General features: G+C 47.6%; 1 protein-coding gene across 1 annotated transcript; it reads right to left on the reverse strand.

Annotated features, from left to right (window-relative positions):
- Positions 1–14,760: 14,760 nt before the first annotated feature.
- Positions 14,761–25,204, reverse strand: Kcnk17 (potassium two pore domain channel subfamily K member 17). The gene is made up of 6 exons (XM_057751372.1): positions 24,971–25,204; positions 22,424–22,538; positions 21,027–21,187; positions 20,558–20,732; positions 15,004–15,248; positions 14,761–14,820 (listed from the first exon to the last, which is right to left on the reverse strand). The coding sequence occupies exons 1-6, from the start codon at positions 25,202–25,204 to the stop codon at positions 14,761–14,763; spliced, it is 990 nt and encodes a 329-aa protein (XP_057607355.1).
- Positions 25,205–26,125: the final 921 nt, after the last annotated feature.

A 26,125-nucleotide genomic window follows, 5' to 3' on the forward strand; every position in this document is an offset into this window, starting at 1 on the left:
TTGTTATATTGAATATGCTCCTATTTCTGTTTACAATATTTGTACACCTATGCAAAGTTATTTTGTCAGATTGTATGCATGCATGTTTCTACCTATGTTTAAGACATTTTGTATATTGATACAATTTTTAGGGTATATTTATCATATTGCATTATATATTTCTACCTCTGATCAAGATATTTATACATTGTTTACATTTTGAGGTCATTGTCCTCCTTTACTGCAAGTTGTTTAAAATTGTTTAATATTCTGATATGAAATCTTAATCTTTCACTTATTTAGATATTAAGTATTATAGATCAATAGTCATTCATGTTTGTTATATTTTTAGGCAGACTTACTACATTCTTTAGATACATAGAGATTGTATTCTGCATAGATAGGTAATCTCCAACCACCTCAAAGATCTGTTGAACATGGCATTTAAATAACTTAGGGTTCTGTTGATGTGAGACTTGATTGCTTTTGGCAGTACTGATCTATTTCTGAGAGAGTGTTAAGCACCAAAGACACTCCACTTGGAGTTTGTTTTCTTCTTGGCACAACTGGCGTTTGGCCAAGGAACTGCCCGTGCCTTGACCACTGACAAAGTGCACGATGCCCAGACTAGACAAGCAGGATAAAAGAAAAAGACTGCCAAACCTTGCCAAGACAGGGTAAGATGGTTCTGAAAATGTTCCTGCCTCTAAAAATGGTCTATCAGTTACTCTAAGCCTTAGCCAAAGTTGGTTGCTTCAACATAGCAAATGAGACCTTGGGTGATTGCTCAGGCAGCCAGTTGTCTCTGTTATCTACTGCACAATTTGGAAGCTGCTTGATTGCATTTCCTGCTTACTCAAGTAATATTATCTCCCTTCTCAGGCCTTTGATGGGGTTGAAGATTAGATAGTCATAGTTACCATTGTCTTATGATCTAGTCAAGCCATTTCCAATACAAGACTTAGACTCCTTAGGATAGACTGTTTATTAAAATGTTAGGATATGTTCTTTGCTTAATATTGTTTATGATGGTTGTAATTCTAATCTTATACTTGACATCTGTTCCTAGTGTATTTAGTTTTGTATTGATTGGGTTTAGAACTCTTTTATTTAAACAAAAGGGGGAGGGCGTTATGGGAGCTCCTTTGGCCAATAGCTTTTAAGATATCAGCTCACTTGGGCATGACCTTTTATACTATAAATGTATCTGTAAAGCATGTGCTTGCTCTCTTGTTCTGGCTCTCGCTTCCAGTTGCTAAACTCTTCCTGTTCCTCATTCCTGCAGAGGATTGTGATTTAGGACTGTGATCTGTGAATCTCCCCTAAATAAATAACCCTTTATTAAACATAATTCTGAACTAGTGTGGGATTATTTTGTAACTTCTGTCATCAGGTTTCAATAAAAAAAAAACGTTATTATTCTATATGCATGTGCATGTGTGTGTGCATGTGTGCATGCATATGTGTGTGAGTGTATCTGTGTGTGCATGCATATATGTGTGTGCATGTATGTGCTGTCTATGTATACGATGCACTGCAGTACCCATGTAGAATAAGAGGACAACTCTCTGGCTCCTCTTCTACTGTGGGCCCTTGGAATTGAACTTGACTGGTTAGGTTTATGCTACAAGTGCTTCTATCCATTGAGCCATCTTGCTGGCCCAAATATTATTTCTCTGTAAATAAAATGAAGATACTCTAAAATAATGATATAAAGGGTGGTAAATGTAGGTAGCAGGAATATGGCCATTTGTTAAATATTATATAGCATATATGATGTGCTGCTTTTTTGTAACTGACATTGCAGTGGGTTTGCTCACACCGGCATCCTTGTGAAAATGAGTTAGGCTGTGATGTTATGATGGCTATGGTGTCGCTAGGTGACAGAAATCTTTCATCTCCATTATCATCTAGTGGATGCATATGCAGTCCCTTGTGTAATAAAATGACATTATGTGGCAGGTGACTGCGCTCATGGCCTCCATTTGTTTCCAAAGTCTCTAGGAAGTAGACAAGACTAATCACATGTCTCTGTGAAAAACGATAAATTTTATGACTGACTTGTATTTGTATTCTACTCCCAAAGCCCTGGGTTTTTAGTACTTTTTGCTAGGTGTAGCCCAAACTGGCTCCCAACTCATGATCCTCCTGTCTCTGCTTCCTTGGCTTAACCTTTTAGTGACCCTATCGCTGAAGACATTGTGCATGGGCTACGTAATGACATGAAATTAAGCTGATACTGACGTAGAAGCTTCATCCCTATTGGCTAGCTTCCACGGTGCCAAAAGGAGTTATCCATGCTCCCAGAGGAGAGAAGTAATTGTGATCTTACCTGGCTGTGAATTCCGGGAGCTACAACAATGGGTGGTCTGGCAAAAGATGCCCACTGGGGCATTGGTGATGCAAGGGCCATGTACTCACGTGTACTCAGCCAACCACTTTCTGATTGGATTTAGGTCTGCTTCACAAGATGGAGCCCATACTTTACACCATCGGGTCAAACCTGTGTTAGATGGGTTATACATAGGTGCTCATTTTACAGAAGATAACAATGAACATAAAGATCCAGAACTGGCCAAGGTGTAGAAAGAGACTGTAGTGTATTCATCCCTAAATGGGACATCCATATCATAGCTTCTTCTCTTGCAGTGGCTTAGGGATTGTCACAGAAACGTGGGAAGTCTGTAAGAGGCAGGGGATGGCACAGGGTACACTCAACATGACTGGTCTACAAAGTGAGTTCCAGGACAGCTAGACTGGTCATACAGAGAAACCTTGTCTTGAAAAAAAAAGAGGAAAGAAGGAAAGGAAGGAAGGAAGGAAGGAAGGAAGGAAGGAAGGAAGGAAGGAAGGAAAAAGAAAGAAAGAAAGAAAGAAAGAAAGAAAGAAAGAAAGAAAGAAAGAAAGAAAGAAAGATGCAAAGTTGCGTGGATGGGAAAGAAAGGGTGAACTGGAAGGAGTTGGAGGGTGGGAGATAAAGATGATCTTTATAAAGATAATAAGAATTATGAAATTCTTAAAAAGTACTTATATATGTTGTTTGAGAAAGAACAAGAGGTAGACAGATTTACTTAAGTTTCTTCAGGCTAGCAAGATGGTAGCAAGATGATTCAGTGAGTGAAGGCACTTGTCACCAAGTCTGAAGACCCATCTCTGGGACCCACATGGTTGAAGGAGAAAACATATTCCGCTTGTTGTTCTCTGGCCTCCATGTGTACTCTACACACGTATATGCTTGCCGCGCACACACACACACACACACACACACACAAATAAATGTAATAAAAACTAAATAAAAAGCTTAAGATCCACAGATGTTTAAAATCAACTGATACCAATCACAATAGACTGAACTAGCAACTACCTACCAGGTCACTAGACCACATAAACAAAGTGTGACATGTTCCTTCAATGCACACTAAGAGACAATGAACATTTCTCCTACATGTAGCACAGTTGAACACTGGATAGCATACAGCATGGAAGCAGCTAGACTCCCAAGAGCACATGGTCTTTGATTTCAATCACGTAATGTGTAAAGGTAGGCAAAGTTAATCTATAAAGCTAGAAAGCAGCCCAGCAGCCACTCCTGGAAAGCGGCTGTGGATGGCAGTTTCTGTATACGGGTGCTGACGGCCTCAGTATGCCACTTCGGGAACTTTCCGAACTGTCTTCACAGATACTGTGGTATTTTTCTGTTTGTGGATTATACTTTGAAAAACACTAACAAGATTCTCAACAATTCATTTTGTTTTTCTTTTTTGGTTGTGTGAGATCCGCTAACTAAATACCCAGGCTAGTCTTGAGCTCACTGTACACCCCAGGCTGGCCTCAAACTTGGGTTCCTCCTGTCTCAACTCTGCATGTGGGGATTACAACCATGTGGCACCATGCTCAGTGCCTCCTCACTCCTCAAAACTATGGGGACTACCAGTCTCAGTTAAGAGTTAAATAATTGTTTATTTGTTCCTGAGCCATTTTCTTGTGCCAGTTTTTAAAATACTTCTTTACTAAAAAAAAAAAAAATCCACACTTTAAAAAGAAATATTCTGGGATTGGAGAGAGGGCTCACTTGTTAAGAGCTTTTCTCAGGCTGGGATTCAATTCCCAGCACCCACGTGACAGCTCACAACTGTCTGTAACTCTAGTTCCAGAAGATCCAATATCCTCTTCTGGTCTCCATGGGCATCCAGCACACAAGTAATGTGCAGACATACATGCAGCCAAAACACCCATGCTCATAATTTTTTTAATATATGTAATTTTGCATCTATTTATTTAGTGTGTGTGTGTGTGTGTGTACCATGGTGTATAAGTGGAGATCAGAAGTCCTTCTCTTCTTCTGCCATATGGGTTCCAGGGATCAAACTTGGCTCTTCGGGCTTAGTGACAAGCACTCACTCTTACTTTTGAGCCCTCTTACTGTCCCTCAAACAATGACACTTACTGTATTGTCTTGTTCTGTTCCCATCATAATAACTTAGACTAGGACATGAACACCTTTTTTAAAGCACTTTAGAAGGCACGGTATTAATTGAAGTTGGTTTAGAGCTAGAAAAATACTCATGACGATTAATGAAGCTTCCTATTTATTAATTTAGCCTGCCGTTCAATGATAATTATGAAGGGCCCAGCTTGTAGCAAGCAAGCTTCTGTGGGCATGCGTGAAGAAAGCCTTGGGGAACTTAGATTCTAACAGGTAGAGAAGACAAACAGCAAACACATCAGTCAGGAGGTGACGTAAGTGAGATAGAACTTACCAGAAAGCCCACAGCTTCCTAAGTTATCTTTAGACAAAGCCCCATTTCTTCCCGCTGTGACGTGGCAGCATTGAGAATTAACACAACGCTGGCTATTTTGCCCCCTGGTAAGAAACAGGCAGTAAGCCTCTTTCACTTACAAAAGACTACTAAGATAATTTTTCTCCATTAAATATGCCAAGCAGAAAACGGTGTGTTAATCATGGCGGGGGCGGCACTTACTTTAGAAACCCGTGAGATTCTGGGTGTGCTTCAGTGCACTAATGAGATGTCTTGGTCCCACTACACTGGCTCCACTCCAGCTGGAGCACGGAAGTTTTCCATACACGGGCATTCTCACCAAGTTCCCAACAGCACAGGGAGTGCGATGACGGAGGCAGGAAAAGCTCATCAAGGCTTGCTTGCAAAAAAAGAGGCTCATTTGGAGTGGAGAATGTGTGGCCAAGTGGTAGAATGTCTATTTGGCACACACACACACACACACACACACACACCGAAGGGAGGCAGTGCAGCGAATCCACTGTCCACTACTCCTTCCTTCAGCACGTCTCCCTCACGTGGCCATTTCCTTTTGAGCTACTTCTCTGTCCCTGTTTCTTGAGCTTCCTTGGCCTGAGTCAACTCCTGCAGCTTAGGTTATCCACCTCACGGAATGCCCTCCACACCGCCACCTTCGGCCACCCATGGTCCCTTCCTGCCTGGCACAGGTGATTCACTGTGGTTCTGCCCAGTATGATGTGGCAGTGTGCTGAAGACACTAACATCAGTCTATAATGAGTCGGTCATGCCACGTAGGGCCCAACCCTGTGAAGCTGAGCCTGGGAATAGTGAAAAGTGGCCGTTGCTCCACTAATGCTTCAGACACCTACTGCTAGAGTAAACGTTTTCACAGTAGGTGAAGTCTTCAGCGACCGTGCTGCGTAAACGGCCTATTTCTCAACTCAGGTGGAAAACAAAGAAAAGTCAATTCTTAAAACCTATTTTCCAAGTCTAAGACCTAATTGCGTTAACGGGAATCACGGGCAAGAGTGCCACCTACTGGTGAGAAATCATTTTAAAAATCAACTGGTTCTCCTGCCTTCCAGGCCTTAAGCCAGTCTTTGAGCTAAAGTGTAGAAAACAAAGCCAGGCTGGCAAGAAAGCTCAGCTGGCAACAGTGCTTGCTGCCACAGACCCCAGGTTCAGCCCGGAGTCCACATGGTAGGAGGAGAGAACTAACTCCCACGAATTGTCCGTTGACCTCCACACATGTATATATCATGTCTCCTTCCCCTTAAACACATGAAAGTAATAAAAAAATTTAAATGAAAAATTACTGCCTGACTTTGTATGCCCAAGGACCTCAGATAGTGTATTTTTTAAAAAAGATTCTATCTTTATTTTTAAGTGTGTGTGTGCACACATGTGCGAGCATGTGTGCCTATGTGTGTGTGTGAAAGTTTGCACACATAAATAAAGTACTTTTGGAGGCTGGATTAGGGCATTGGAGAACATGGAGGCAGAGTCACAGGCAGTTGTGACACCCAGCATGGGTACCAGAGAGTGAACTTAGGTCTTGTACTAGAGCAGCAACAAATATTCTTAACCACGAAACCGTCTCTCTGGAGCCGTAATTTACATTTTTAAAAGATTGCTTAGGTTGAAGCAGGAAGTCACTTTGGAGACTGCAGTCTAAGATTCTAGTGGAGCAGACATGGATAGCATGGGACACGTCTAGGGGGACAGAGCGCTACGACTTGAGGGCATCAGCACCAGTGAGAGAAGGAAAGTCAGGAGAGCCTCAAGAGCACGCAAGTCCCGATACTGCAGAGCAGTCACGGTGCCTGTCAGCGCAGACTCCGCCAGGAAGCCACAGGCCACAGCGCCTGCGCAGGGGAGAACAGTCCGCACGCAGCTTTGGGTGGAGTCAGTGAAACAGCTCAGCCATGATTTTCTTCCTATTGTTTAATCTTGAACAAGTTACCTTTCTCCCCCACACACACCACACACACGTACACACACACACACACACACTACTTAAACTCACACACTCACATACTCACACACACCCATAAATACAGACATCACACATACTCATATAGCACACACTCAGTCACACACCACACACATACTACATACAGTCACACACACAGACCACACACACACACACACACACTTCCTTACTGCTCCAATGAGAGGAATAAATGAAAAGTAGAGGAACCTTACCAACAAGAGTTGTCTCTTTCCTTCCCACACCATCTAGAAGGGCTTGATAGTGACAATAAAAAGCTCCCCTGGCCCGACATACGACAGGGAGTATCAAATATTATCCTATCGTACATATAAGCTAGTTCTAACTCTGATCTTTGGTGGCTGTTATTTTCCAGACGAAGTGGTAACATTTATGATAAAAATAAGCATGACCAGGAGACTCTGTAACTGCTAGTAAATCTCATTTGTGACACTCTCGGGGGCCAAGAATGTGTCATCATAAAATGCTTGCATTCCTTTTAAGGAATAAATCTAGAGTTTAATAGTCACTTTAATGTCTCCTCTAAAAGTGCTGAGTAAAGCTTTAAACCCTCTATTATATGCTCTCTGGTTTAGCTGTCTTCAGCACAGTGCCAGGCAGACCCATAGCAACCACAGACAAGTGGCAGGCCAGAAGGTGGTCGGACCAAGACGGCGAAGAGAACCTCGAGAACACCCCAAATCTAGGTCTCTAGGGAGCTGTGCTGCTGTGGGAAGCGTATGCCTGCTTCCGCTCGCTCTGCCTGAAGCTCCAGATCACACGTGACATAGTTTATTAGAAGCCGGGATTCTAGCATCAGGGAGACTGGAGTGGGCACTGCAGCTTGCCCAGGGCAGCAGCTTTGTCTTCACCTCTTCCTAAGCCTAAACTGGACTGTTCTCCTCACAATAACACGCATGAGGACCTGTACAGCCTCGGCATGTAATGTCAGCATCATTCACGGCTCATTGGTTGTGCTTTTCCTAGTTTAGGTGACATATGCTCAAGGAAAAATGGAATATTACAGAGAAAAGCCACATGGCTCCCTTGTAACCATCCTATTAACTTCATATTTTAAGATGGCCCCAGAAGATTATTTTTGAAGAGTCTGAGTGAATTGTTTCCTAAAAGACATACCTAACTTCGGTGTAGCCCAGCTGGTAGACCATGTGCCTAGCATGCTGAGGGCGGAGATTTGATTCTCGGTACTAGTAATTTAAGAAGAAAATGTTTTCTTTTAAATAAAAAACAATTTGTACTTACTACTAGTCAAAGACAACTATATACATTTGTGCAAGTATGTTGTATATGTGTGTGCATGTGTGTGGTATATGTGTGTGGTATATGTGGTACGTGTGTGCATGTGTGTAGTGTATGTGTGTGCATGTGGTATGTATGGTGTATATATGTACATGTGTGTGGTATATGTGTGCATGTGTGTGGTATACGTGTTTGGTATATGTGGTACATGTGTGTGGTATATGTGTGTGCATGTGTGTGGTATATGTGTGTGCATGTGGTATGTGTATGTACATGTGTGTGGTATATATGTATAGTATATGTGTGTACATGTCTGTGATGTATGTGTGTGTATGTGTGTGGTATAGGTATGTGCATGTGTGTGGTATGGGTGTGCATGTGTGTGATATAGATGTGTGTGTGTGGTATATGTGTGTGCATTGTGTGATAGATGTGTGTACATGTGTGTGATATATGTGTGTGGTATGTGTGTGTGTGTACATGTGTGGCATATGTGTGATATGGGAGTCCCCTCTCTATGCTGTGAATACCATTGGTTAATAAAGAAACTGACTTGGCCTTATAGGGTAGAGTAGAGCTAGGCAGGGGGTGGGGGATGGGATGGGACTAAACTAAATGCTGGAAGAAAGGAGGCGGAGTCAGGAGAAGCCATGGAGCCACCGCCAAAGACAGACATGGTGGAACCTTGCCAGTAGGCCACAAGCCTCATGGTAAAATAGAAAATAATGGAGATGGATTAATTCTAGATGTAAGAGCTAGTTAGCACTAGACCTAAGTAATTGGTCAAGCAGTGATTTAATTAATACAGTTTCTGTGTGGTTATTTTGGGAGTCTGGGCAGCTGGGAAACACACTAACAGCCTCTTACAACAAATGTGTGTGGTATATGTGTGCATGTGTGTAGCATGTGTGTGCATGTGTGTGTGCATGTGTGTGGCATGTGTGTGGCATATGTGTGTGGTATATGTATGTGTGTGGCATATGCATGTGGTATATGTGTGCGCATGTGTGTGGCATATTATGTGGTATGTGTATGTGCATGTGTGGGGCGTATGTGTGTGCATGTGTATGGGAGAAGTCAAGGGTTGATGCTGTATGTCCCCTTATTGGCTCTGCACCTTAACTTTTGAGGCAAGGTTTCTCACTGAACCTAGAGCTTCCTGACTGAGCTCCAAGCATCCCCTTGTCTCCAGGCTGTCACGTGTCCACCATATGTGTGCTCCCCTCCCCTGGGTACATTTTATTGACTGACCCTTCTCCATAGTGTAACTGCATGCATTTCTGTACATTCAGTACTAACTCTCTGGGCAGTGGTTGTGCACACCTTTGATCCCAGCACTCGTGAGGCAGAGGCAGGTGGGTGGATCTCTGTGAGTTCAAGGCCAGGCTGGCCTACAAATCGAGTTCCAGAACAGCCAGAGTTGTTACACAGAGAAACACTGTCTCAAACAAACAAACAAAACAAAACAAACAAACAAACAAACAAAACAAAACAAAACAAAACAAAAGTCTCTTACAAGAATTAAAGGTAGATGCTGAAAAATCTCATTCCTGTGTCCCTGAGGCTGCCTGGGAAGAATCTGTCTGCAAAGACACGAGGAACATATGAGCTGTGTGGGTGTTAATGAATTTCTCCTTCCCTCGATGGGCTAGAATTAACCCTTAAAGGTTAAAACTGTTTTCTAATTGCTGTGTAGATCTCAAGTTGTGCACAGATAATGTTTGTGGGCCTTCTGCACCAACTCTGCAAATGCTTTCTCCCCAACTGTCATCTCAGTGTATACAAAATTAGTAATTTATCCAAACACCTAAGTGGGTATACTTAATCATTAAGAATATATGCTATGTAAATACAAACTGTATAAGCTACATATGGTTGCTGGACTTTCCATGCAGAAAATGTTGGGTCTCAAAGGGACCTTACAAATATCCCTAGCCTAGTTCTTCCCCAGAAGAGGAGGACAAACACGAATCTCCCTGAGGTTCTGAGCCAGCCCTCCTGCTCTGACCTGGCGCCTTTACTCCTCCTCCAGCTGCAGGCAGACACCCCATTTGACTGGACCAATACAGGACTAGCTTTTCTTTGAGACCAAGCTGCGTTCATTTGCACTTCCCTTCTAGCTTCAAGGTAGAGGCCTCACACCACTAGCACTCACCCTGCTCACACTACTAGTCCACCCATCCTCCCAAGAACGAGAGTTGATTTCCTCTTGGGCTTTGGACACAAGCTCTTTCCTACTTTCTAGGGACATGATCCTGGTCAAGATAGCCACACTGTGTACATGTTAACTGTGAATAAAATGTAATTTTGTACCTTTAGTGTTAACAGCAGGATTACATCTACAGCATACAGGGTGACCGTGCAAACCCAACAGTAAAGCCGATGTTATTACGAGACTGCAGACCGCCACAGTGAATATTGTGAAAAGCTCTAGAACTCAGTCTCTGCCTTACAGGTCTCAATCTCCTGCACAACACACCTCAGGGCATTTGCAGGTGCTTGAGGTTAGACAGAGGCACAGTTGTCACAGCAGCTAGGAACGATCTAACAGGAGCAAAGACGCCCCTTCCCAGGGCTCATGCTTCTTCTGAAGCTCAGTTCCAAGAGAGAAGGGTGTAGGACACCTTAGGGAGCCAGAGTGGACGCTGAGGGGCTCCTGCTGCAACCGGAGCCCCGGTGACTAGGTGCACCTCTCAGCGGAGGGTCACAGCCTCCTTCTGGCTTCTAGAGGATTCTGTACTTAGCAATGTTAGGCAAGAGCCCCACTGGCCTTGGTGTCTCATTTGCAGCCCAGGGCCAGAGTCCCTGCCCTCATCTTGCCAGCATGACAAGGCAGCAGCGTGAACTAGCACATGTGCTCTTGACTCTGGCTGTGCAGTGGACACCATGCTGCATGACAGTGCTGGCTGAGCATCACGGTCTCTCCAGCCACTCCAGCCTGGCTCTGCCAGCTCCCCTAGACTCCTGGAGCTGCTTCATCACCTATGTCCCACAGTGAAGGTCCCCACTCCTGCACTGGCTGCAATCCCTGGCCCATTAGGTATCTGTGGAGTTAGACACAGTGAGGTAGTCATGGCAGACCACTGTCTTCAACCCTATGTTAGCCTTGGTAGCCATGGCAGTATTGTACTATGAGGGCATTTGGAAGGATGTATGGGCACCTTGGCTCCTGTGAGATTTCTAAACCTGGTCAAAGTCAGTGGCATATGGACACCATGATGTCCTCATGCCATATCTGAGCCCGTTCATAGAGAGATTACACAGGTATGTTGGCCCCCATGCCATTTCAATACCTGGCCATGAAGAACTAGATGGGCATGTTGGGGCTAATGCCATTTTTGAGCTCAGTCATATGTAGGGTATGTGAGCATGTTGACCCCATGCCATTTCTAAGCCTTATCAAATAACAGGTATGTGGGCATGTTAGCACCCATGCCATTTCCAAACCCCAGCTCTATTGGTTATATGGAACATGTTGATTGGCATGCCATTTCCAAGCTCAGTCATATGGGAGTGTGTGGGGGCATATTGTGCCCAAAACGATTTCTGAGCCTGGTCTCCCGAGGGGTATATAGGCATTTGAACGCTATGCTTTTCCAAGACCTTATATGTGGGTGTGTATGAGCATATAGCTTCATTCCCTTTCAATCATGGTAAAATGCTGGAGTGTGTGGGCATGGTGGAGCCAATGCAATTTCTGACCCATCCTATAATGGGGCTGTGCATGTGGGACTCCATCCCATGTCTGAGCCTGGCCATATGGGAGAAGGTTTTGGGATGTAGGCGCCTGTGCAATTTTGAGTGGGACTATATGGACATATACCATTTGTGATCCCTGTCATAAAGGAGAGTTAACGGCATTTTGGCCCCAAGCCATTTTCTTTCCTAATAATATTGGAGGTACATCTTGGCCCCCATGCCATTTCCAAACCTGGTTATATGTGGGGCTTTAAAAGCTTGTTGACCCCATGACATTTCTGAGACTGGATATATGGAGAGGTATTTGGGCATGCTGGCCTCTGTGTAATTTCTGAGCTTGACCATACATGTAGGGTATATGGTTATGTTGGCCTGATGTAGGTGGGTCTTCTGTCTATGTGTTAATTTCATTGTTTAATAAAGAAACTGCCTTGGCTTTTTGATAGGGCAGAACTTAGATAGGCAGAGTAGACCGAACAGAATGCTGGGAGAAAGAAGCAGAGTCAGTCAGATGCCATAGCTCTCCTCTCCGAGATGGACGCAGGTTAGAATGTTCCTGGTAAGCCACCACCTCGTGGTGCTACACACATTAATAGAAATGGGTTAATCAAGATATGAGAGTTAGCCAAGAAGAGGCTAGATATAATGGGCCAGGCAGTGTTTAAATGAATACAGTTTCTGTGTTATTATTTCTGGGGTTAAGCTAGCCATGTGGGAGCCAGGCGGGACGAAAAGTAGGCCTGCTCACCTCATCACTACATTGGCCCCATGCCATTTCCAGCCCATTTATATGGGGAGGGGGTATGAGCATGTTGACCCCTATGTCATCCCCAAGCCCAGTCACCCAACAAGGTATATGGGCATGCTGGTTCCCATGCCATCTCAGAACCCAGCCCTACGGGTGTGGGCGTTTACGTATTGGTTCCCTCAGTATTCCCTATCCTGGCCATATGATGGTTCTTTTGTGCATGGTGGCCCACAAGCCATTTCATACACATCCCTGTCACATGGAGATGCATGCAGACATGTGGGCACCAATACTATTTCCAAGTGACATAATATGGGCATGTAGACCCCTGATATTTCTGAAGAGGCATGTGCTGGCCACCGGTTGGTGTCTCTGAGACACTGCAAACATGCAAACAAGTATTCTCAGGCCACCAAGTGGCAGTGCTGATACACAGCAAGTGTGTACCAGGTGTGTGCAAGGAGCCACGTGGCTGCCCTTGAGACACAGCATGTGTGACAAAGAGTGCCTAGGTCACTAGATGGCAGCACTGGGATGTGTGAGAAGTCAGGCCCCGGCTGCCATGTAGCAGAGCCTCACTGGCACGTGGTGAGTGTGTGAATGGGTGTTCCCAGGCCTGTAGGTGGTGGCATTGGGACGGGGCAAACGTGCAAACATGTCTTGGGACACCACAGGCATGTGAACAGGTGTGCCCAAGCCACCACATGGTGGTGCTGGAACACGGCATGCATTGCTAACAGCTGTGCCCAGGCTGCCGATTGGAGGCCCTGGTGCACAGTGGGTGTGCCAGCAGTGTGCCCAGGCTATCACTTGTCAGTAATGGGACACAGACAGGTGTGCAAACAGGAGTGTCAAAGCTCACACATTGTAGTCCCGGGACATGGTATCGTGTGAGCAGGTGAAGGTGGGGAGGTCCCACTGAGAGTCCCCAGACCAGCTCATAAGCAACAGGACAGTCTCTTTCTTAGAACACTAACCTTGAAAAGCAGATTCTGTGTTGTGAGGAGGCCCTGGTCGCAGTAGGAGACCACACAGTCCTGGCTAAGGTCTCAGTCAGCAGCCTCCATCAGATGCCAGGCATGGGGAAGAGCTTAGATGGTCATAAGCTTGGCTTCCCAGCCACTTACTAATGCCAGGATCCACAGTCCTGCTCCACTGAAGCCTGGTTGAAGTTCAAAGTCTTGGTTAAAATAAATTCTATTTTATGGCACTAAATTTTGCAGTACTTTGTTACATGATTGTATCAGCTACTTGTTCACTGGAATGACCGATATGTTGGGGGATATTATTTTCAGGTGTGTGACTTTGGTTTACGCTGCATTTGTTTAACTCTGAAAGCTGTATTACTGTGCCTGTCTAACACACCTGATGGTCTGATAAAGAGCTGAAAGGCTGGGCATGAGCAAGGATAGGCGGGGCTGGCAGCCAGTGAGAATAAATAGGAGAACCGAGAAAGAAGAGCAAGAGAACAAGAAGAGAGGACATCAGAGTCCAGCCATCCAGCTATACCGGAAGTCATGGAGAAAGAGGTAAAGAAAGGTATACAGAAATAGAGAAAGTTAAAAGCCCAGAGACAAAAGGTAGTTAAGATAATATAAGTTAAGAAAAACTGGCAAGAAACAAGCCAAGCTAAGGCTTGGCATTCATAACTAAGAATAAGCCTCTGGGTGTGATTTATTTGAGAGCTGGGTGGTAGGCCCCTCAAAAAGACAAAAGAGTAAAGTCCACACAACACAGATACCAGGCGGAAGCGTCTTAAGGGAAGAAGCTTTTATTTAGTGCAGTTTTAGGGGACACAGTCCATTCTGGGTGAGAGGATATGGTGACAGGAGGGGGCCGGGGTGACAGGAGGGGACTGGTCACACTGTGTACCCAGTCAGGAAGCAGACTGGGGCAAATGCTGTTGCTCAGATCACTTTGAGAAGGCAAGGAAGGACCCAGTAGCTGGCTGGGTTCGTGATACACCTGCTGGCCGAGACTCACAACAAACCCTGTGAACTCCTCTGGAAGGTCCCAGGGTGGAGGGTCTGAGGTCCCACCGCCCCTCTGTCCATGCCTCTGCCACTCCTGGGGAAGCTCACCTGGGGCTGGCACTGTTTCTCTCTGTGGGTTGTAGTCTCCATTGTGGGCATTTATGGATATGGATGCATCATTTAGAATTTAAATTTCATTGCACTAGAAACACCCAAGCAGTAGTTTCAAATATGAAATCCATCGCTCTCACACGAGTCAAGCCAGGGTTCAGTCCTGGTTGTCACGATGACTCTGTGATGACCAAAACTCTGGGCTGCTTCTCTGGCTGTGCTACATCTCAATCATGGTCACTACTTCAGGGTGCAGTACGGCTGCTGGGGCTCTTGCCACCACGCCAGCATTGCAGATGGCTGAAAGAAAGAACAAGGCGAAGAGGAGCACACTCCATTCCTGAAGTCACATCCCGGAAGCTGTTGTACAGCCTATTGGATGCTCTAGAACCATCTAGCCACCTCCAGCTGGAAGGCACAGAAAATCATGCTTAAAATCAGAGTCCTGAGAAGGAAGATCCAGCAGTCTTGTCGTCGTCATACCGCATAGCCTGAGCGGAAGGTTCCAGATGTGATGCCCGGCGATTGGACCCCACGTTCTCCTTCTTGGCCCTGCCTCCAGCTTGGGCCCTTGATGCAGCGTAGGGAGCAGGTGCACATGTCCCTTGGCATCTCGAGCAAGGACAGGATCATTTTGATGATCAGGGCCTGCCAGGCCATCCCAAAGAGGATCCATAGGGAGACGATGTTCTTGTACCACACAGGGTACTTCCGAGAGGGGTCCATCCCTGGGGAAAAGGCAAGGCCAGAGGAGGTGGGGGCTGGACAGAAGCTGGGAGGCCTAAGAGATGAGTGCAATGCAGGAAGCCCAGAGACTTGACATTCCCAGCCTGTGGCTGCCCGTCTGGGATTCCAGGAAGCCGCTGGGATGAGCTGGCACCTTTTACCTGGAGATGAATCTTTTTAGAATTTCTCAAAGTGCTCTTGGGGAGACAGAATTAACATAGTAAAAATGGCAATTTTACCAAAAGCAATCTACAGATTCAATGCAATGCCCATCAAAATCCTAGCAAAATTCTTCAAAGATCTTGAAATAACGGTACTCAACTTCATATGGAAAAGCAAAAAACCCAGGACAGCCAAAACAATCCTGTGCAATAAAAGAACTTCTGGGAGCATCACAATTCGTGACTTCAAACTCTACTACAAAGCTACAGTACTGAAAACAGCCTGGTATTGGCATAAGAACAGACAGGAGGACCAATAGAACTGAATAGAAGACCTGGATATCAATCCACACATCTTCGAACAACTGATCTTTGATAAAGAAGCAAAACAATATCAAATGGAAAAAAGATAGCATATTTAACAAGTGGTGCTGGCATAACTGAATATCAACATGTAGAATGAAAACAGACCCATATCTATCACCATGTATAAAACTCAAGTCCAAATGGATCAAAGACCTCAATATAAAGCCAGCCACACTGAACCTTATAGAAGAGAAAGTGGGAAGTATACTTGAACGCACTGGCACAGGGAACCATTTCCTAAATATAACCCCAGTAGCACAGACACTGAGAGAAACAATTAATAAATGGGACCTCCTGAAACTGAAAAGCTTCTGTAAAGCAAAGGACATGGTCAACAAGACAAATGACAGCCTACAGAATGGGAAAAGATCTTCACTAACCCCACATCAGACAGTAGTCTGATTTCCAAAATATAAAGAACTCTAGAAATTGGACACCAAAAGATCACATAATCCTATTAAAAAAAAATGGGGTATAGACCTAAACAGAGAACTCTCAACCAAGGAATCTAAAATGACTGAAAGACACTTAAGGAAATGTTCAACATCTTTAGTCATCAGAGAAATGCAAATCAAAACAACTCCGAGATTCCATCTTTTTTTACACCTGTAAAAAATGCCAAAATCAAAAACACTGATGACAACTTATGCTGGAGAGGTTGTGGGGAAAAGGGAACACTTCTGCATTACTGATGAGAATGCAAGCTGGTACAACCCGCTTTGGATGTCAGTATGGCAATTTCTCAGAAAATTAGAAAACAACCTTCCTCAAGACCCAGTAATACCACTTTTGGGTATATATCCAAAGGATGCTTAATCGTGCCACAAGGACATGTGCTCAACTATGTTCATAGCAGCTTTGTTTGTCATAGCCAGGACAAGGAAACAACCTAAATGCCCCTCAATGGAAGAATGGATGAGGAAAATGTTACATTTACACAATGGAGTACTATACAGCAGAAAAAAATAATGACAGGTTGAATTTTTCAGGAAAATGGATGGAGCTAGAAAACATTATTTTGAGAGAGGTAACCTAGACACAAAAAGACAATTATCACATGTACTCACTCATAGGTGGTTTTTAAACATAAAGCAAAGAAAGCCAGCCTACAAACCACAATTGCAGAGAACTTAGACAACAATGAGGACCCTAAGAGAAACTAACATAGATCTAATCTACATGGAAGGTAGAAAGTAGAAAAAGACAAGATCTCCTGAGTAAATTGGGAGCATGGGGACCTTGGGGGAGGATTGAAAGGGGGAAGAGAGAGGCAGGGATGGGAGCAGGGAAAAATGTAGAGCTCAATAAATATCAATAAAAATGTATAATAATAATAATAATAAACAAGGCACAAAGGACAACCAGAAAAAAAAAGAAATCTCTGAGATGCCTCATAGGCTACAATTTTGCAAGCCTCCAGGAGAGGCATTGCTGGTTCTGTTTTCTGTATTCAGCTTTTATTTTGTGTTTATTAAAAATATTTTTAAAATGTATTTTAATGTGTACTGATGTTTTGCCTACATGTGTGTCTATGTACTGCCTGCATGCTATGTGCCTGGAGAGGTCAGAAGAGGATGCCTGATCCCCTGGAACTGGAGTTGCAGGTAACCGGTTGTGAGACACATGTGGGTGGTGGGAACTGAACCCGTGTCCTCTGCGAGAGCAGCCATGCTCCTTATGTAGTCCTATTTGTTCTTGAACCTCCAATCCCCCTTGCCTCTGTCTCCTGGATGCTGGGATTATAGGTATTTGCCACCACAGCCAGTTACATGACACTGGTATCAAGCCCAGGGCCTCAGGCATGTTAGTTAGGTGGGAGCTCGTCCCTCTGTGCCACAGCCTCATCCCGTCTGCTTCATTGTCACCTGGGCTGAAATGACGTCAGTCATGGGAGCCAGGGTGTTTGGGAAGGAGTATGGAGCTGCTGGAGATGTGCCCTGCCTCAGTCCCTAGCATCCATGATTGACATCTGAGTACCCCATACCTCTTAACAGACAGACTGATACCTCTGTGGTACCTAATGAGATCAGTGGAAATTTCACTTCTGGGTACAGAAGTTGGGAGACCCTTTATGCCCTTCATTTAATTTTTGGCACAAGAGTTGGTAACTGGCAAAGTGCTCCACTGAGCACTTTGATGATGAGAATCATGGGAGGAGCTTGTGGCTGGGGTTTGGGTGACTCTGGTTACTGACTTCAGGCATGGAAAATGACCAGGTGCGTGTGTGCGCGTGTGTGCATGTGTGTGCATTAGCACACATGTGCAAGGTGTGTGTTTATGGATCAGCCTTCCCACCCAAGAGAGCAGTCGGTCCATCCTTAAAGGATCAGGAGAGCTGAGATTTGACAAGAGGTATGGGAAATTTCAGAACAAGTGCGGCTGGCCTTAGACAACTCTCTGCCCTTCTCCAGGCTTTAGTTTCTCCACGTACTTAAGCCAGAGGCCTGCAGATGAAGGAGCCAGGGACTCTCTGTGTGCAAAGATGTGGAGGTAATGAGTAGCTTCGAGGAACACAGCACGCAGCTCTGCTCTCCCAGCAGCCCTTCTGGCATTTGGGACTTCGGACTGTGCTCAGGGCAGGGACCTATAGAGTGAGAGAGCCAGTTCACAGAGCAGCTGCCTGGGAGACCATGGTGGTGACCTTACTCCTATAGTCAGTCAGGCTGTGCTGAGTGCCTGTCCTTCCTGGAGGCTGGCTGATGGATCCACCCCCTTGCCAGCGTGCCCATGTCTGGAGAATGCTGCCTAGTTGGAGAACTAGCTTGTTTTTGAGATGGGATCTTCTGAGGTAGACCTGTCTTAAACCTTGGGATGGCAGGGTGAACCAGACACCTGGGCTTGCTTGTGTTAGTTGAGTTCCATCCTAAGACTATGGGAGAACCCTAAGCTTTTCAAAGAAGCTAGGCATGGTGTATGATCTAAATGCCAAGGAGGCAAGACTAGAGCGTACATGAGCCGCTGAGCGCTGAGCCTCATACACTGTGTAAACGGGAGCCCTTCAGGGATGTGCCATGCCAACCTGTGCGCTTTCTGTAATAGTCCAGGCATAACGGTAAACAGCAGTGGGAAAAGAAGAGGAACAGCTTCCAGGAATAAATGTCTCCTGAGCCGAGAGGCAAGCCTGGTCTTCCACGCTGCTGACTGTAGCTCTCCTCAGACATATGTCCCCACTGTGGGGACAGAAGCAAGCATCTGACCCATTTGGAAATACCTGTCCACATTACTTCTTCCTGAGCCACAGACTGAGGGATACCAGGCTGGGAGAGCAGCTCCCGCCCCCATATGAGACCTTCTCCTCAGTGGAGAAGAGACCTAAGGCAGAGGCTCAGAAAGCAATTGTGGGGCCCCCAGCAAGCTCCAAGCTGGATTCTTTAATTCATAGTTAGGGATACTGAGGTCCAGAGAGGATTCTGGAATAGCTTGAATCATGTAAACAAACAGATTAGAAGTTGTATCTCGCTGAGCTGTCACAAGCAAATGGCTTGGCCTCTCTAAATTTCAGCTTCCGTTTTGATAAAATGGGGGTGACACTTAGGGCTGCAGACTGAGTGCCTGGTTTGTCATCTGGTCAGAGAGTTGCAACAGTCCACTGAAGGAGTGTGGGGAGGGCCTGTTGTATAGGACTGTTCTCCATCTTCATCAGATCAGCAAAAATGGTCACATCTGGACTGCTGACCTTGCGGATGGCCAACCTTCCCTCTCAGAAGGGGGTGGGGCTGGCCATTGGCCCCTCACCCAAGTATCCAGCCATTCCTCCCAGCCAGTTGTTTGCACGAGGTCCAGTGTCTTGAGGAGGGTGAGAGTATATAGGCTGGGAAGGACTAGGGGAGGGGCTTCATCTACGTAGCCATGGAGAAGGCATCCTTCAGACTGGGTGACCTTCCGGTGCAGATACTTTAGGGTCACCTGTGAGCCCTCACCCTTGCTCAAGAGATTCAAGGATTTCCTGAGGGAAACATTGGTGGAAGCAAATTTTGGTTTGTCATTGGAACCTCAGAAAGAGTGGGGAAAGGTGTTTAGTGTCTCAGCTCCCAGCTGAGACAGGAGGAAGTTGTCACAACAGGCTCCCTCTTCACCCCAGAGCATGGCCTTCTGGAGGTTATGGTGCTCTCAAGGCTGCCCTGGGTAGTGAAGGAACTTGAGGCCTTTACTCGTGGATCTTTTCAGTGGCAGCAGGAGAGAAAGAGAGGGAGAGAGAGAGAGAGAGAAGAAAAGAGAACCAGAGCTAGAGAACCAGATAGAGAGACACCGAGGCTGCCTGGAGCCCCTGCTCCTCCATTGCCACCTCCCTCCGCTTTCCTCCACCATCTCCTGCAGTGCAGTTGTCTCTGGGGTACCTGTGTGGTCTCGGGGTACCTGCGTGGTCTCGGGGTACCTGTGGTCTCAGGGGACAGCACTAACGGTTCCCATTTGGGGCCTCCTTGGAAGGCCTGTAGTTTGGCTGTCATTTCCTCCTGAGGTCAGGGGTGCTCTGAATTCCCTGATTGTTTCACCTGGGTCCTCGCCCGGAGTGGGTGGAGAAGTGAGGGAGGTCCAAGTGCTGTGTGTCCCTCTCGGGCACTGATTTGAGCCCGTAGCTTTGCAAAACAGCTCCACGCTGCCAGGCAGGACCCGAGAGATCATAACCCGCCACACTGGGAAAGGACAGAGCCTACTTAGGTTACAAGCTGTGTCCCAGGCCCATCAAGCCACCCACCGAAGACAGTCACCTGCGATGCATTCCCAGGCCTGCCTGGGAGGACCAGGCAGCTGAGTGCCCACCCTGCCAGCCTTGGGCCACTCACCGATCACGTAGTCACCGAAGCCTACGGTGCTGAGAGTGATGAAGGCGAAGTAGAAGCTCTCCATGTAGCTCCAGCCTTCCATGTGGGAGAAGAGAAGCGGAGGCAGCAACAGAAAGAGCAGGAAGCCAGAGAGCAGCGCCGCGGAGCCTGCCAGCCACGGTGCCTGCGCTGGGTCCTGCAGTAACAGCAACAGTCTGTGGCTCTGTCCTGAGCAGCAAGAAGGAGATGCCCAAACCTCCAGCTTTGAGCCCTCACAGTTCCTTCCGAAAGGCTTCCTGTCTTTGACTTGTTCCAATCTTCTCATGCCCGCCACAGACACTAATGATTAAACACCCTGTTCTGGGCTTTGCTCCCAAAACCCCACCACCTACCTCATCTTTCTGACCCCACCCTTCTGGTTTGGCACCCCATTTCCACCACAGTCCCCCATCTGGAACGGACTCATCCAGGTTCCTGGCCACCGTCTCACCTGCCAGCTGCCTCCCAGCCACTGGACACATCGATGCACCCCTCGCTGCATAAGGTGGCCCAGTCGGTTGAGCACTACCAGGTTGAGTGGGATCCCCACGAGGGCAAAGAATATACAGAAGAGACGGGCAGCCATGGTCTCTGGGCTCAGGTTGCCGTAGCCTGATGCAGGAGGAAGGGGTATTTAAGCAGATCCTTCCCCCAGCTTTGGGCATGGCCACTGTGGCCCCCTTGTTTCACTCCCATGCTGGGGGTGGTAGCTGGTGCCTACCCAGCTCTGAGGAGGAGACAGAGTGGGGCTGGCACATCAGCCCACAGTTGGCCTGTGGACTCCCATTTTTTTCTGGCTCCACTTCTTGGACTCTGACCCCTGCAAGGCTGTGAGAACCTGGGCAAAGGCCTTGGTCTTTCTGAGCCTACTTTCTTGACCTTAAAACGGGGTGCAGGAATTCATTTGCATTTGGCTAATGAGAGGTCACAGTAGGGACGTACAGTGGGAAGATGAGCCCCTGAGCATCGAGTGCCCCCACCCCGGCCCAGAGAATAGGCAGATGAACATGACGGAAGGTTGCCATGCGGACATTTGGCCTGAAAACCTCAGAGGTCTCTCTCTGGGTCTTCCATCTCCTTTCCATTCATGTTTTATTTTGTTTGTGTTATAAAGGTTTTGTGTTGGCTGGGCTGGCCTCAACCTTTTTTGTAACTCTGAACTCCTAATCCTCCTTTCTCCATTTCTCAAGTGCTGAGATCACACCATGATGGTCTGAGTAAGGGCGGTGTTGGGGAGGTGTTGGGGCGGGTAGAAGGTGGGATGGGGTGGGAGGTGAGGGGTGCTGGGAAAACAAGGCAAGGATCAAAGGGATGCTGATGGGGACAAAGATGGAGCCTAAATCTTCGGTGGTTTGAGCCTGCCCCCTAGTGGTTAGTCCTGGGTCATGTATGTGATGCTATGGGCAAGGGCAGCTGACCTGCGTTGGTCCCTGGGAACCAGGGCTGCAGGGATCCAGAGCTTCCTGACCCCCTCGCTATTTCCACACAACTGCCTCAGAGAGGCAGGTTCCACCTCAGACTGGCTCTGAAGGGGAAATGTGTCTGGAGGATAGTGATAGGGACTGAGGGCCTGGGAGGGTCTGTAGGACTGGATTGGATGACCAATGTCCTCCAGGGCAGCAGTTCCCAAACTGGAATATGCATACAGTTCCCCGGGTGTCTGACAAAGTGCAGAAGCCAAGTCCATGGGGTCCTGAGGATGAGATGCTGTTTGCAGGACGGTGGGGGTGTGCTTGCATATATGACTGCTTTCTTTATAGGGGTGACACCCTCTGGACTGCCATCACTGGCCCCTCAGGGTGAGGCTACCTCCCAAGCCACACCAGCTTGTCCCCATGCTGCCCTTACCAATGGTAGTGATGGTGGACACGGAAAAGAAGAAAGAGCCCACAAACTCCCAGCGCCCCATGCTGGTGGTACTGCCCAGGAGCTGGGTCCCATCTTTGTATGCTTGAATGATGTCCTGGAAGAGATGCTGCACTGACCAACAGGATCTGGAAAGGGGGTTTTTAGCCCCTGCATCCCAAGACACCATGTCTATACCCACACCTACACCCACACTCGTGTAGAGGCCTCGTGTTGTATAGACAGATTCTCCAAAGTGATGCACTTCCTCCTGTGACTTACAGGCTCAGAAGGGTACAGCAGTCACAAGCCCCTCCCCCAAGTTAAATTTCACAGAAATAACTGCTGAGGAGAGGGGACTCTTCAGTAGAGCTGCCTACAAGTTGTGTAGTGAGCTCTAGGGATGTGAGGTGTCACCCCTGCCGGGTGGACATTTCACTGATGCAACTATCTTTGAGTCACCCACATTCCCGTAGTAACTCTGGTAAACCCAGCTAGAAATGGGTGAGATTGTTTCTTTAGTCAATCATTGGCGCCATCTGACCTGAAGAGATTTTTTCATGTGTCCCCAGAAAAACATACTCAATATCTCCCTCTCTATTTCAAGTCTGTTTGGGGCCAAGAATCACTGATTCTACTAACCAAGGGCTCCCCAGGGGCAGAGATCTTAGGGCCAACCCCTCCTCCTCCTTATCCTAGAGCCAGCTCAGGTTCTAAGCCATCTCACAGACTTATATACTCATTTGTTCTCTGCCTCAGTCCTAATCTTGCCGGAAACAATAGGCAGATGTTGCCAACTAACAGACGCAATATCGGCCTTCAGTGGGACAGGAGAACTGAGTTAACTCGGGATAGGGCCATAGTGGCCGTTTTGGGTATGAGGGGGGCTGTGTAGATGGTTTGGGGTACGTAGGAAGGGGGGCTGTGTAGATGGTCTGCAGTTTCTTTCACATGTCAGTTTCCTTATCTGGAAAATGAAACTCTAACAGTGGAGAGTCCTCTGGCTTCCTAGGGCCAGGACATCTTGGGGACACAGAGAAGCAGAGGCAGAAAGCTTCCTGGAGGGAACGACACTCATGCTGTGCTTGCCCTGAGGCTCTTCCAACTGAGAAGCATTCAGGAAGATAGGACAGTGGAAGCAGAGGCTGGGAACGCATACTGTGCCTTGGACATAAAATCATGGGGTTCTGAGAAACAGCCACATGCACAGGGCTACACAAAACCAGCCTCCAGGTGATTAACAGCCTTAGCTCTTGGCTGTGCAGCCTTGCATTTTTATCAAACCTCTCTGAGTCTTGGTTCATCTCCTAATGGAGATGGTAGCGTCTGCTAATGAAGCATTGCTGGGGGAGCTGGGCATGGGAAGGACAGCAACAACAGTGTTTACTGGCGATGGCCAGACAGTCCCTAGCTCCAGATCCTGCCCATTGGCTCGTCCAGAGGATGGGAATTCTCTTCACTCCTGGCCCCTCCTGTCCTACCCAACAATGCTCTCTTTCTCTACAGGGGATTTGGCTTCAGCTTAAGGATTCTGGGACACAGGTCCTGGGGGTCTCTGTAATGGAACCATTGCAAGAGAGTGGCGATTGCAGGGAGGTACGCGAGTCTAAGTTCTGTCCCTGCACTCTTGGCAGAGGGAAGTGGAGCAGAACAGTAAGGCAAACACTGATTTGCTCCGCTGCCAGCCCCATGGCCCACGGGGCCAGGAAGAGTTCTCCATGGGAAATCCTGGAGGATGAGCCATCTCCTGCCTCTGTACCCTGCTGCATCCTCTCCTCTGAGGATCCTCAGGCTCAGGGACCTCTGCTCTTTTCACTGTCCCACCCCCTTTGTCCCTGCCTGCCCTGCAGGTCCAAATACTTCAGGTGAAGTGACTTTAGCCCTAATCCAGTCCAGGCCCCTCACTCTCAGCTCCCTCCCTCCTCCGCTCCGGCCCCCTCAGCTCCCTCTCTCCTCGGCTCCGGGCCCCTCTCAGTTCCCTCGCTCCCCCGCTCTGAGCTCTATTTCACCCACCGACACAGACTGATCCCTGAGCCTTTTCTCCCAAGTTCCCACACTCCCACCAGCTTCTGTCCCTTAGAGTCTGGCCACACCCCCAAGGTATTTGCCCCTCCCGTCCCTTGAAAGACTAGGTGTGGCCTTTCATCCTCGGTGCTTTGTCTCAGTAACCCCCACCACACAAGGCTGACCAGACCAAATGATAGCTGTCCCCGTGATGACCCTACCGGACAGCCTTGTAACCTGTGGCACAGAGAAGCGATCCTCCGTTATTTCTTATAGTTGTGTCTCACTTCCTTAAAGATGGAGCGGGTGCCCCCGCTCTTTGCTAGCCCTAGACGCTTTCCACTGGGTTCAGCCCATCTCCATGGTTACCCAACCCCAACTGCCCAAACCTGTTTGTCCCAAGCCTGTTTACTCCACCCCTCGAATAAGGGATAACCTTCCCCAGAGTTACCCTGTCGGGGCCAGAGCACTCTTCATCCCTGCTGTGAGCTCCCGCCCCCTGCCCCGCCCACTCCTCTCCCAGGGTGGCACCGCTAGTCCCCTAACCCGGATCAGCTGATCCAGCGCTGGGTCATCCAGACGTGTGAAGTTCTTTAGTCGCTCCCACTTGTCGCGCTGGAAGATGTGGCTGGAATACCGGGCCGCACGACCTTCCAGTGCCCAGAACACACCGGCGCCCAGCACCAAGTAAGCTAGGTAGGAGAGCAGAAGGAGCCCCGTGCCTGGTGTCCGACACACCCGGGCCGAACACGGTGCCTCAGGAGATCGTGGTCCGCACATGGTGGAAAGGAGCCCAGGAGCGCTCTGGTAGACAGGAACCGGGATGGGCAGGAAAGGCCAGGAGGGGCCCTTCTCTAAGCAAATGATTGCTGGTGGCCTGCTTCCCTCCGAGGAGTACTGCAGAGTGCGATGGCCCTGCCCACCTTCAAGGATCCAATCCCGGTAACAATAAGATAACTCACCAAAGAGTCGGAGTTCCCACATCAGCATCAGGGGACCACGGAGGGGTCCCACCTCAGTGCTTCCCTTCAGTGGGAAAGGCTCCTGCAATCCACAGTGGGGAAGAGAAACTTCCAAAGTCTATCGCCACAGGGCTCCTGTGTAAGCTGTGAGACCAGGGACTTCCTCCAAGTGCCTGCTGCGGTCAGTACCACTCTAGGTTCGCTACAATAGGTGCACTCAAAGAAAAAGGCCCCAGCTGGGCATGGCTTGTCCGTGTTTGTGGGAGGCAAGAGCATGTGCCAGGGCTCACACTTGTTGCTCCAGAGGAGGTCTCGGAGTCCCGATTCACCCAAAGCAGAGGCAGGGATCGGCGTGTGCAGAGCAGATAGAGGGCTTCAGACTTCTGTCCTTTCCTAAGAGACAAGAATCCTGCTGAGAGGGAGGGTAGAGAATGCGACCACGGACACGGGTTCTTCCCAGGGACTCCTCTCAACCTCCTGGACTCCCACCCCAATGCTGCAAATACACGGATGCTTAGAAGCCCCCTTGTGACTAGGGAGAGGGGAAGTTCAAGGAAGAGCTAGCTCCTAATCCTTTTAAAACTGAGCATCGGGGCAGACAGAGCCAGCCTCTCCTCTCTTCTGCCCACAGTGCTGAAATCTGGCAGCAGGCTAGGCCCTAGGGACCTTATTCTGTAAGGCCCCTAGAGTCTGATTTTTGTCTCTGCATCGCCCCTAAATTACTTTGTAGGCACACCTA

The sequence above is a fragment of the Chionomys nivalis genome, chromosome 19 (assembly GCF_950005125.1).
Source record: "Chionomys nivalis chromosome 19, mChiNiv1.1, whole genome shotgun sequence".
NCBI classification, from domain to species: Eukaryota; Metazoa; Chordata; class Mammalia; order Rodentia; family Cricetidae; genus Chionomys; species Chionomys nivalis.

What these genes read in the sequence shown, in the direction of transcription:
- Kcnk17 (XM_057751372.1), bottom strand. Translation starts at nt 25,204, where the DNA reads ATGTGCGGACCACGATCTCCTGAGGCACCGTGTTCGGCCCGGGTGTGT. An exon ending in CGCTGGATCAGCTGATCCGG is followed by an intron (nt 22,539 to 24,970) that starts GTTAGGGGACTA and finishes CATCTCTTCCAG; the next exon opens with GACATCATTCAAGCATACAA. An exon ending in GGCTGGGAGGCAGCTGGCAG is followed by an intron (nt 20,733 to 21,026) that starts GTGAGACGGTGG and finishes CTGTTACTGCAG; the next exon opens with GACCCAGCGCAGGCACCGTG.